The 12,964-nt window shown below is 46.8% G+C and overlaps 2 protein-coding genes across 9 annotated transcripts in view; both read left to right on the top strand.

Moving 5' to 3' along the window:
- MORC3 (MORC family CW-type zinc finger 3) overlaps positions 1-11,064 on the top strand; it is a 69,280-nt gene extending 58,216 nt beyond the window's left edge. For 3 of the 7 annotated variants that reach the window (XM_070071847.2, XM_070071845.2, XM_070071849.1), the window contains 2 exons: positions 4,851-4,971; positions 6,661-11,064. In XM_070071847.2, the coding sequence (XP_069927948.1) occupies positions 4,851-4,971; positions 6,661-6,786 (247 nt within the window). In that variant the 3' untranslated portion in view covers positions 6,787-11,064. Of the gene's footprint in view, positions 1-4,850; positions 4,972-5,252; positions 5,467-6,660 lie in introns of all 7 variants that reach the window. The other 4 variants (XR_016233006.1, XR_016233005.1, XR_016233004.1 and 1 more) reach the window with 4 other exon arrangements.
- A 1,299-nt stretch (positions 11,065-12,363) lies between these two features.
- Positions 12,364-12,964, top strand: part of CHAF1B (chromatin assembly factor 1 subunit B) — a 31,082-nt gene continuing 30,481 nt past the window's right edge. The window contains exon 1 of one of the 2 annotated variants that reach the window (XM_051833594.3): positions 12,364-12,476. The gene's annotated coding sequence lies outside the window, so the exon portion shown is untranslated. Of the gene's footprint in view, positions 12,585-12,964 lie in introns of both variants that reach the window. The other variant, XM_051833595.2, reaches the window with a different exon arrangement.

Here is a 12,964-nt window from a genome sequence, read left to right as displayed (position 1 = left end):
GGTAACCATTGTTGGTTTGTGTTTGTTCTTCCTGCAGATACTGACCACATACACAGACACATTGATATACATGTGTTCAATATATATTAAATTGTATCTGTATCAGTTTATGCAGAGGTGTTGTATCATAGCATTGGTAATATTTACATAACATTTTGTCAAAATGCTTCAGTAATATTCTATGATATGAGTGTGCTCCTAATGTTTATTATTTCTCATTTTGATATAAAAATTACTGTGAAAATTAATAAATTCAAACCATACATACTTTCTCAGGTACATTCAGAGTGTAAATTCTTTGCAGTGAATATAAGAGTATATGCTGATTCTCTTTTAATAAGGTTGTCATCCAAAAAATAAGGTAGGAATTTATACTCCCAGGATATATGTTATGAATAATAAATGTATGAGTGTTTTATCCTCATAATCTTCCAACCAAACTTAGTTTTGTTAATCTGATATGTGAAAAAAATGACTGCTTGTGTTTGTCTCATTGAACATGTTTTCATTTTATGGGTCATTTTTATTTATTTTTCTAAATACTTACTTTTTGCCTAATCTTTTTTATTGGATTTTTTATTTATTCATTTATTTGAAAGGCAGAGTTACGCAGAGACAGAGGCAGAGATAGAAGTCTTCCAGATCTATTGGTTCATTCCTCAGTTGGCCACAACAGCTGGAATTGGGCCCATCTGAAGCCAGGAGCCAGGAGCTTCTTCTGGATCTCCCACATGGGTGCAGGGCCCAAGCACTTGGGCCATCTTCCACTGCTTTCCCAGGCCATAGGAGAGAGCTGGATTGGAAGTGGAGCTGCCAGGACTTGAACTGACACCCAGTTGGGATGCTGGCACTGTAGGCGGCGGCTTTACCTGCTACTTCACAGCTCCGGCCCCTTTCTTGGCTTCTTTGTCTTATTGCTGTAAAGAATCTAAAAGTATGTGTTAGTGTGTCCTCTAACACCAGCCGAGCAGCTAGGAAATCCACAGTAGGTTAAATCTTATTTTGTATCCTGTCTTGGAAATAGACTCATTGGGTTGGGGTGAGAGTCGCTGTAGCTTCCTGTATCCTTATTTTCCATGTTTTGGATATTTGGCCACAGTTCACAGAAGGAATGCCATAAATATCCCGTTGGTGCAGAGCACAGTGCACTGCTTTCCGGAATTACATGTCTTGATCATGGAGTTAACGTGATACACAGCATAGAAGGAAAGTAGAATCCAGAGGAGCCAGAGTCCTGGTAAGGTCAAGCCCTGTGCAAGTGAAATTATTCAGTGAGTGGGGTCATTAGAATGAATTAGCCATTACAGAACTGGAGTGTGGACTGCAGCTTCATTTCCTATGCAGACATTCTAAGAAAAAATTGTGAGGAAATGTGGTTTTCATCTCAAACACAAGTGTGCCTCAAGGTTCTTTAAATTTAGTTGATAGGCAGAGTGATGGGGGAGAGGGACAGATCTTCCCTCTGCTGGTTTACTCCCCAAGTGGCCACAAGGGCCCGAAGCGAGGAGCCTGGAAATCTATCCTGGTCTTCCCTGTGAAGGGTAGGTGCCCACGTACATTACCAGGGAGCCAATTTGGAAAGCAGCCAGGACTCAGCTGACCTTCCCAATACAGGATGTTGGCATCCAGTCACAGGCAGGGACTTAACCCCTTCTGCTACCGCCAGGAGATTTCTCGCAGAGTAGTCAACACTCAATCCGTTGGTAACAAGATTCAGAATAAGTTTAAACGTGATTCAGAATGACTTTTGTCGCAACCTGGTTAATGTTGAGGGTATGACTTGAATGTCTTTTATATGTAAGTATCCAGCATCTAGCTATATCCTGATAACAATGTAGTGGTGCTTGGAATCACAGGGTGTTACATCAGCAATCTTCCTGACCTCCCCGGGGTTCCTGTTGCATGTCTGGAAAGTTGTGGCTTCTGCTTTGTAATGTGATCTGGCTGCATTAAAGTTATTTGGGCTTGTAATGTTTCTATTTATAATCTTATTTTTATTTATAAATAAATTATACTTATGATGTGCATATGTATTTATATAAATACGTGTAAATATCTGTAGACTATAAAATCATAAATATATAGGTTGTGTTATGTAAATTACATATTTATATGTTATTATCTTAATCATTGTATTTTTTAGAGGCAGTTGTCCTCTGTGTGGTCCCCTGTTAGTTGCATTTCTCCTAAAGTATTACAGAGGCATTTGAGATGCTGTTAGAGTATTGTTCCCAGGTTGTCTGCTCTTAAGCAGGTCCAACTAAGGTCCATTTATATTCCAGATTGTAGAAGGGAAGCTTGCTGTTACCTCTCAGGAGTTTGCAGTGTGAGCAGTGTGAGTTGTTTAAACAACTGACAGCAGAAGTGACACAGTCTGACATAATTGCACCATCCCCTCTTTTCCAGGATTGAGAAACAGAGTCTCAGGGACAATAATAATGTTATTATGTTATAAATTATAATACATATAGTTATATTAGGGATCTTCAGAAAGTTCATAAAAATGAGTATTATGAAAGATATGTACACATTTCAAAATTTCTTGATGAATTTTAATGAACTTTTTAAAATATTTATTAGAGTTACGGAGAGGGAGAGACAGATCTGCCATCGGCTGGTCCACTACCCAAATGACTGCATTAGCTTGGGGCTATTCCAGGTGGGAGCCAGGAGCTTTTTCTGGGTTTCCCACGTTGATGCAGAGGCCCAAGCACTTAGGAGCCATCGTCTGCTGCTTTCCCAGGCACATTAGCAGGGAGCTTAATCAGAAGTGGAGCAGGCCGGACTTGAACTGGTGCCCATATGGGCATCGCAAGTGGCAGCTTTACCTTTTTTTTTTTTTTTTTTTCTTTTTAAAGATTCATTTATTATTTGAAAGGCAGAATTACAGAGAGGCAAAGGCAGAGAGAGAGAGGGGTCTTCCATCTGCTGGTTCACTCCCCAAATGATCACAACGGCCAGAGCTGAGCTGATCTAAAGGCAGGAGCCAGGAGCTTCTTCAGGGTCTCCCACACTGGTGCAGGGGCCCAAGGACTTGGGCCATTTTCCTCTGCTTTCCCAAGCCACAGCAGAGAGCTAGATAGGAAGCGGAGCAGCCGGGACCCACATGGGATGCTGGCATTGCAGATGGCGGCCCCGGCAACTTTACCTGTTATGCCACAAAACCAGAACCTTAAATGAACTTTTTAAAGCACCTTTATGGAAAGAATATATTGTATAATGCAAAATGTATAATAGTGTTTGTTGCCGTTGATTTCTCAACAATGTTGCAGTGGATTCCTTTCTGAGAGGAGCAGCATGATGGGGGCAAGAGGCGCAGAGTCACCACACAGACCCTGGGAGTCCTGTGAAAGCAGGCCTGAGGCGAGCAGCCTGCAGACTCTTTTGAGTTAGTACAACAGCTTATATAGCCAAGACCAGCCAATCCGGTCAAGGGGCGGTCTGTGCCCCAACCAATCACAGCCTGTTGCCAGGCAGTTTCCAAAGCCATCCAATCATAGCCTGTTGCCAGTCAGGTTCTTGTTGTCAGGCAGTTTCTGAAACCATCCAATCACGGCCTGCCGTCAGTCAGGCTCTGTTGTCATGTGGTTTCCAAAGCCATCCAATCATGGCCTGTTGCCAGTCAGGTTCTTGTTGTCAGGCAGTTTCTGAAACCATCCAATCACGGCCTGCCGTCAGTCAGGCTCTGTTGTCATGTGGTTTCCAAAGCCATCCAATCATGGCCTGTTGCCAGGCAGTTCCTGTTGTCAGTGGCCATCTTGGCATGACCTTTTCACCTCAGCAGCCATCTTGATATGACCTTTTCACCTCATTCCACAGCATTTGCTCACAGCAGTTCAAGTCCTGGTCAGTCTATTTACTTACCTCTTCCTATAATGGTGTGTACTATAAACATTAGCTCATTTTACCTCTTCTGGAGGTAAAATGTGCATAACAAAGTCTACCAGTTAGCCATCTTTAACTACATTTCAGTGGCATTAGCTAAGAATTCACATTGTTGAACACCATCACCATCCATTTCCAGAACTTTCTCATTATCCCAGAGTCTCTTATTAGACAATAACTTCTCATCTCTAGCCACTTCAGTCTCTGCTAATCTTTACTTTCTATGAATTCTGTATTTTATCTATGAATTTCTGTATTATAGGGACCTCATGCAAGTGTCCTTTTGTGTCGGCTTATTTTACTTTGTATAACGTTTTTAAGATTCTTGTAGGGGCCAGTGTGACACAGCAGGTTAAGTCAACACTTGTGATGCCAGCATTTGACTCCTTGCTCCACTCTAAATCCTTCTGCCCGCTAATGTGCTTATTAGGAAGGTAGTGGATGATGGCCCAAGTAACTTGGGCCCCTGCCACCCATTTGGGAGACCAGGATGGAGTTCCTGGCTCCTGGCTGCATCCTGGCCCAGCCTTGGCCATTTAGGTAGTGAACCAGCAAATGGGAGATCAGTCTGCCTGTCTCTTCTGTCATTCTTCCTTTCAAATAAGTAAATCCTTTTTAAGAAAGTTAAAGCCCTGGCCTGCTGCGCTAGCATCACTTGTGGGCTCCAGTTTGCATTCTGGTTGTTCCACTTCCAATCCAGCTCCCTGCTAATGCACCTACGAAAGCAGTGGAGGATGGCCTAAGACCTTGGGGCCCTTGCACCCACAGAGGAGACCTGGAAGAAGCTCCTAGCTCCTGGCTTCGAATCAGCTCAGCTCCAGCTGTTGGAATCATTTGGGGTGTGAACCAGCGGATGGAAGACCTCTCTCTCTTTCAAGTAAATTACATACAAAAGTTAACATATATAGCTTGGATCAGAATTTCATTCCTTTTTAAGGCCATTCTTCTATGTTTCATTTTCTAAGGACTCTTCCGGACTTGCCCAGAGCCAATGCTGGTTTATGTTCCCATGAGGAGATAGAAGTGTTCCAGTTCCTCTACATCCTCTCCAACATGGAGATTTTCTATTTGATAATACTCAGCCTTGTGAGTGAAGTGGTATTTCATCTGGTTTTGCTTTGTATTTCTCTAATGGCTAATGATGTTGGTTATCTTTTCATGTGCTTATTGGCCAAATTTGTTAATTTTTTTCTGGAGAAATATCCAAGTTCTTGTCTATTTTTGATTTTTGGTGAAGTTTTTGTTAAGTTGTAAGAGTTACAAAAATATTGTGTTGTGGATATTAGTCCCTTATCAGATAAATGTTTTACAAGTGTTTTCTCCCATTTAGTGTGATGTTTTTTCACTGCTAAAATATTTTTTTTTAGAGGCAGAGAGTGACTGCATCCATCCATTGGTTCATTCCCTAAATGCCTACAGTAAGTGGAACAGGGCCAGACCAAACCTGGGAATGAGGAACTCAATCTAGATATCTCCCAAATGGGTGGCAGAAAACAAATATTGGAGTCATCATGACTGCCTCCCAGAATCTGCATTAACAAGAAGCCGAAATTAGCAACTGGAGCCAGGAATGGAAGCCAGGTATTCTGATGTGGCTAAAGGCATCCTAACTGGCATTTTATCACTAGGCCATGTGGTTGTTTTTTTTTTTTTCTTTTTTTCATTTTTTTTTTAAAGATTTGTTTACTTGAAAGGCAGAGTTACACAGAGGGGTGTTCTATCTGCTGGTTCACTCCCCCAAATGGCCACAACTGCTGGAGGTGGGCTGATCCGAAGCCAGGAGATTCTTCCCGATCTTCCACGTGGGTGCAGGGGCCCAATGCCTTGGGCCAGCCTCTGCTTTCCTAGGCCGTAAGCAGAGAGCTGGATGAAGAAAACAACAGTTGGGACAGGAACTGGCTGTCCATATGGGATGGGTGGAAGCTTAGCCTGCTACACAACACTGACCCTGTGTTTTCACTGTTGATGTTGTCCTTGGATGTACAAGTTTTTAATTTTAGTTAAGCCAAATTTATTCTTTTGTTGCCTGGGCTTTTAATGTTGTATCCAAGAAATAATTGACTAGTCTGTTGAATATTCTCTCCTTTTTTCTTTTTGTAAGGCTTTTATAGCTAACAGCTCATATGCTTATGTCTTTGGTTCATTTTAAGTTAATTTTTATGGTATAAGTTAAGATTTGAACTTTATTTTGCAGTATCTACTTTTCCCTGCACTATTTGTTGGAAAAGACTGTCTTTTCCTCATTGAGTAGCCATGACACCATTATTCGAAATAAATTGAGTATATACAAGGGAATCTTCAAAAAGTTAAAATGGAAAATGCTAAATTTATTACTACTATTCTTTGTTCCAAAGTAAATTTGTACATGTCTGAGTAGGATCTAGTTTGAGGCACATCAGTTTGAGGAGAGCCCCTATCAGAGTCACATGAATTGTACAAAAATTGAAGAAGAGGCATGCAATGCATGTTAAGGTTTGTATAGAAGAAATGTGTAATCCTTGATGCTATATGAGATGTTTATGAGGAAAATGTCCTGAAGAAATGAGCAGTATAGAAATGGATAACTGATTTTAGGAAGGGGATGAGACAGTGTTGAAGATGAAGCCTGCAGCAGCAGATCATGCATGTCAGCGTATGAGGAAAAAATGGTCCTGTGCATTCCCGGAGTGAAGAGGGCTAATGATTACAGCAGAAAGGATAGTACCATCGGTAGCTCAGTTTGTTACAGTTTGGTTTCTCTGGCTGAACAAGTGAAAGAATCTCTCTGTTTCCTAGGTGCTGGAAGTTTTATGCCAGCTGCAGACAGGCATAGAGCTTTCAGTGGAAATTTGGAGGACGTGCGATCAAGACCCTCAAGCATTTCCTCCAAGAATTGTTGCAGGATGTGAAACAGGACTTTGACAGTGTGATCCCGAATACAGTGCACAGTCAAGGCAGTGACCACCAAGAAGTGGAAGCAGTGCAGTCCAAACCCAGGTGATTGGGTCAAGAGCAGAGTTCATGGCAGATTTTTGTTGTCGCATAAAGCATTTTGCTTTTGTTGACTGGGAAGACCAAAGAATGATAACACCTTGTTGGGAGAGTGCTTTGGGAAAGTTAGCCAGAGATGTAGGGAAACAAAGCAATAAACAAAACACCCAGGAGAGCTTCATAGGTGTCCTCCACCACTGGGGGACAGTGGTCCTCATTCCTTTCATCAAACAAGGGCAGTTCTGTGAGTTTTGATGGTAATCATTATGCATATATCCTGTGGTCCCAATTTCGCTCCTTCTAACTTGTTTTATCAGTCTTAGAATTTTGGGGCTTGCTTTGTGCTGTAGAGGGTTAAGCTGCCACATGTGATATTTTCTGTCTGTCTTCCTTTCTTTCCTCCCCTCCTTTCCTCCCTCTTTTGTTTATTTGAAAGCCAGAGTCATTGAGAGAGAGGGAGTGACAGAGAGATCTTCCATCTGTTGCTTCACACCCAAATGGCTGTAATGCCAGGGCTGGACCAGGCCAAAGCCAGGAGCCAGGTGCTTTCTCCGGGCCTCCCACATAGGTGCAAGGTCTCAAGCACTTGGGCCATCTTCCACTGCTTTCTCAGGTGCATTACTATGGAGGTTGATCACAAGTGGAGGAGCCGGGTCTCCAACTGGCACCCGTATGGGATGCTGGCCTCACAGGCAGTGGCTTAACTCACCGTGCCACAAAGCTGGCCTATAAATAAGTTTTTGGAAAAAAGCCTCAAATAATTTTATGGCACATTGTTTTTCAGTTAACAGTGTGAAATGCATTGGCGTTAAATTCAGAACACTTAGTTCTGTTGCGTTGTGTAAATGGCTGGGTTCACTGCTTACAGAAGTGTCCGGACCATGTCGGAGCTTGTGCTGAGAAACCTTGCATTTTTATTGCTTATGTAGTTTCAGCTTTCCGTGAACACTTTGAAGTCCCCTCATACGTGAGGATCTGTTCCTGAGCTCTGTCGTCTATTCCACTGATTGTGTGTTTGTCCTTAAGGCAGAACCACACTGTGTGGATGAGTGGTTTCCTAGCAAGTCTGAAATCAGCCTATGTGTGACTCTTCCAACTCGGGCTGCAGCCTGGCTGTTGTGCGCATCTGAGGAGTGAATCAACAGAAGGAAGATCTCTTTCTCTTTGTCTTTCAAAAAAAAAAAAAAAAAAAAAAAGATAAAAGTGTTTAAAAACCAGAAAGTATGGGGCTGGTGCTGTGACACAGCAGGTTACACCAGCGTCTGCAATGCTGGCACTGGTTTGAATCCCCGCTGCTCCACTTCAGATACAGCTCCCTGCTAGTCCACCTGGGAAAGCAGAGGAACATGGCCCAAGTGCTTGGGCCCCTGCACCCACGTGGGAGACCAGAGGAAGCTGCTGGCTCCTGGCTTTGGTGTGGCCCAGTCCCAGCCATTGCAGCCAGTGAACCAGTGGATTGAAGATCTTTGTCTCTGTCTCTCCTCTCTGTGATTCAAGTAGTTCCTTTTGATTGCTGAAAAGAATGCCATTGTATATCACAGTTCAGTTCTACTCACAGACGTTTTGTGTCTCTCTAGTTTGGGCTTTAATGAATAAAGCCATGATAAACTTCTTAATTTGCTTTCATTTTTCACGTATGCAGCAGGAGGTGGAATTGCTGGGTCAAAGGGACATCCCTTTATTAGCAGCTGGACAGTGAGCCTCCACGGCAGTGAGCCAGAGTTCTCGTCGCCCCCACTCTCCTGTACTCTCTCACCTCTTTCTCTTGCTGAACTAATTTCTACAACGTTTCTCCCAACCCTGCAGTGAGCTTTCCGTCTCTGATGTTGATGTGCACTCCTCTCTCCCAAGTCCGTAGTATGTTTCTGTTGGTTCTTATTCTGATTTCAGGTGTTGATCCCAGAGTTTTTACACTTATAAAAGGAAATGACAATAAAGTGGATTTCAAATGTTTGTTGTTCTTCAAGCTAGATTAAGAATTATTTCCTTTTGGGGCCAGTGCTGTGGCATAGTGGGTAAAGCTGCTGCCTGCAGTCCCGGCATCCCATATGGGCACTGGTTTGAGTCCCGGCTGCTCCACTTCTGATCCAGCTCTCTGCTGTGGCCTGGGAAAGCAGTAGAAGATGGCCCAAGTCCTTCAGCCCCTGCGCCTGTGGCTCCTGGCTCCTGGCTTTGGATCGGCGCAGTTCCAGCCATAGTGGCCAATTGGAGAGTGAACCAGCAGATGGAAGAATTCTCTGTCTGTCTCTGCCTCTCCTTCACTCTCTGTGTAATTCTTTCAATAATTATTTCTATTTTCATTATTAAAAAGATCTCAGGAGACTGGAAGTTGTGGCTGGCACAGTGGGTTAAGTACCACATGTGACAGTGCCATTCCATATCGGAGAGCCGGTTTGAGTCCCAGTTGCTCTGCTTCTGATCCAGTTCCCTGCTAATGCTCCTGGGAAAGCAGTGGAAGATGGCCCAAGTACTTTGGCCCCTGCTATCCATGTGGGAGACCTGGATGGAGCTCTGGAGAGAGCTGGATGGAGTCTTCAGCCTGGCCCAGCCCCATTTGTTGTGGCCAACTGGGGAGTGAACCAGCAGTTGGAAGACCTCTCTTTCCCTCTGTGGCACTCTGCCTTTCAAACAAATACAAAATAAATATTTTTAAAGATCTCGGGGGCCAGATAGCAGTGGTCTTTCTTAACTGCGGCCGTCCTGCTGAAGATGGCTACCTGGGCCCCCAGTAAAACGCAGTGGTTGAGGCCTCCAGTTAGGATACCGTGTTGGGGGACACACGTAGCCCAGTGTTTGTTCAGTGTGCGTTTGACACGGCCTGGCCCTCCCTCCGCACCTCCTTCAGGGTGTGCTGGCCCACCAGTCAGGAACTGATACGGACCCTAAAATCTTTCCCAAGAAAGTCCACTCCTTCATGTGTTTTTGGTGGCTCAGGCTTGTGCTTTATCTTTTTCATGCACAGTCCATTCTGGTACTTTAGAGGAAGGTGGGTTTTGAATCAACATGTTCTAAAAACTTGGAGAAACCATATGGAGATACCCAATCTACCTTCGAAGCTAGGCTGATTACCCGACTTACCAGGGAGCTGGCCAAAATCCAGGCCGCTGGTTTCCCTGAAGCTGTGGGTCTGGGAAGGCCAGGTCTCTGTGCTTTGAAAGCAGCCAGATTATCAAGTGTGCAGCCATTTCCAGCCATGGAGGTGCTGCGGATCCAGATTAGGTTGTTCTGGCTCCCTGCAGAATCCGGGGTTCAAGGAGCAGCCGGCCATTCTGGTCAACGTGAGACACTCGTGTGCCTTTCCTGAGACTGAGTAAGTACTTAAGAACCCACATCCATTCTTTTCCCTCGAAATGCCAGGAAACTTGGCTTCTCAGATGAACCCGTGTGTGCTTTGTATCAGTTTGAGACTATACCTCTCAAGGTATTTGTTTACTGGCCTTCAGGAGGCTCACAGAGAAATGAGGTCTCGCTTAGAAACTTAAGTCAGAGGCCTGCCCTAGGCAGACATTGGGCGCAGCGGTCAAGGCTGCTTGGAACCCCCACATCCCATTTTTGGAGTACCTGGTTGAAGCCCCAGCTTCTCTACTTCCTGTCCAGCTTTCTGCTAATGTGAATCCTGGGAGGCAAAAGGTAAGTACTTGGGTCCCTGCCACCCATGTGGGAGACCGGGACTGAGTTCTGGACTTCTGACTTTGGCCTGCCTAGACATGGCTGTGCAGGCATTTGGGAAGTGAACAGGTGGAGGATCTCTTCCTGCCTTTTAAGTAAAAATTTTAAGACTATGATCATTAACAAAAAGGCCTACTATTTCTGTCTATGCCTACTGATTGACTCACAAGCTCACTTTAAATGGCTAAATACTGCTTTTTCAAAAATGTTTATAGGGGCTGGTGCTGTGGAACACAGCAGGTTAAGCTGTGGCCTGCAGTGCCAACATCCCGTATGGGCACTGATTCGAATCTTGGCTGCTGTACTTCTGATCCACCTCCCTATCGTGTGCCTGGGAGAGCAGTGGAAGATGGCTCAAGTGCTTGGACTCCTGCAACAGAGTGGGACACCCGGAAGAAGCTCCCGGCTCCTGGCGTTGGCCTGTTTCAGCTCCCACTGTTGTGGCCATTTGAGGAGTGAGCCTGTGGATGGAAGTTCTCTGTCTCTCCTCCTCTCTCTGATTCTGCCTTTCAAATAAATAAATCTTTTTAAAAATGTTAATATAGTTGAGTCAAAAAATGTTTATAACCACTTCTATGTAAATATAATATATGTCATCCTGGCTTGGGTACTGAACAATTTCATCTCTGAATTTTTCCAAAATGCTCTAGAAACCAATGTATAGGGGGCTGGCGCTGTGGTGCAGTAGGTTAATCCTCTGTCTGCAGCGCCAGCATCCCATATGGACACTGGTTCTAGTCCCCGCTGCTCCTCTTCCCATCCAGCTCTCTGCTATGGCCTGGGAGAGCAGTGGAAGATGGCACAAGTCCTTGGGCCCCTGCACCCACGTGGGAGACCCGGAAGAAGCTCCTGGCTTCTGGCTTCGGATCAGTGCAGCTCTGGCCGTTGTGGCCATTGGGGGAGTGAACCAGCTGAAGGGAGACCTTTCTCTGTCTCTCCCTGTCACAGTCTGTAACTCTACCTCTCAAATAAATAAGTAAAATCTTGAAAAGAAACCAATGTATAATACACAGAAATCTCAGTTTTTGAACCAGGTTGGGTCCAATGCGATAATACTCATAGCTGTGTGTGTGTGTGTGTGTGTGAGAGAGAGAGAGAGAGAGAGAGAGTGAGAGTCCTGGGAAGTTCTAGGCTATGTCCCATGAGGTTGCACCGAACCTCCTTGATTTTACGGAGTGCCTCGACTCGCTGTCAGTACATGGAGGGTGTCTGTCTATCTTCAGCCAATCCCCTTGACCAAGCTCACAGACTAACACCAGTTTGATGCGTGCAGCCAGGTTTCCGGCTAAAATTCTGCCACCTGAAGTCCACCTTAAATGTCACTTCCAACTTCCGGGAGCTTTGAACTCCCAAATCGCCTGTGCTGGGAACAGTAAGAGCGCCTTGCTCCTTCCAGCCTTGTGCACTCCGTCTGTTCGTGGGCGTTCCGTTTCGTTGACACTTGAAACTCTGGAGACCAGGATGCGGCTGCCAGGGTGACAGCGGCAGCTCCCCGCCGCACCAGAGAACTTTCACACTTTGGTCTTTGGGCGTCCTTAGGAAGGGCCTTGCTTTTCAGGGACCGGGAATTCCCTGCGGGCGAGTCAGCCCGCTCTGCGCTCCGCCGCGACCCCAGCGCCAGCACAGGGTCGAGCCTACGGCAGGCAGACGCTCGGCAGGTGTTTGCTAAGAGAAAGGACCAGCGAGGAACCGCCGCACGGAGCCGGGCCCCACCGAGCGCAGAGCTGGCTGGAATCAGCGCGCCGCCCGCTGGCGACCCGGGTTCCTGTCTACCGGGCGGCGCCGGACCTGCTCCGGACCCAGGGCGGGGCGGGGCGTCCCAGGCCCCACCCACCGGGAGGCGGGGCCGACGTGATCCCGCCCTCCCGAAGGCGGGGCCTGCGGCGCGCGGGAAACGGCGCGCGCGGCGGCGGTGGGAGGTGGCGGCGCCGGCGGCTGGCCGCGTCCCTGAGGTACTGGTTCCCGGTGGCCGGCTCCGCGGCCCCGCGGTCCTCCGGGCCGAGTCCCGCCGGGGAGAGGGGTGCTCCCGGAGGGCAGGCGGGCGGGCCGCTGTGGCCGGGGTAGGTCCCGAGCGGCGCGCGTCGGGGCTGCCGGCGGCGGCCCAGGCCCGGCCCTGGACCTGCGCGGCCTCGCCCGGCCAGGCCGGCTCCCGGCTTCCCGGTCCCTGGGGGCGGGAGGGCCCCTCTCGCCGCTGTCCGGGGCTGCTCGCCCGCGCGGCTTTCCGCCCCAGGGGACGCCCTCGTCCGAGGGGTCCCGGCCCCGGGGGACCCCCACCCCAGGCGGGCGCCTGGGTCGCCTCTGCCTGGGTGTTTCCTTTTCCCCGGGCTCGAGGAAGAATTTTACGTGGAGCCTTAGGGGGTTAATGGCAGATGGCAGCATTCACGTCCTCTTCCCAGAGAGGATGTACAAATGTTTAAATTTATTTTTTATTTGAAAGGCA

Source organism: Oryctolagus cuniculus, chromosome 4 (genome assembly GCF_051225735.1).
Source record: "Oryctolagus cuniculus isolate XC-2025 breed Fujian yellow rabbit chromosome 4, ASM5122573v1, whole genome shotgun sequence".
Taxonomy (NCBI): Eukaryota; Metazoa; Chordata; class Mammalia; order Lagomorpha; family Leporidae; genus Oryctolagus; species Oryctolagus cuniculus.
The sequence above is the reverse complement of the archived record's forward strand: the minus strand, read 5'-3'. Positions and strand labels throughout refer to the sequence as shown.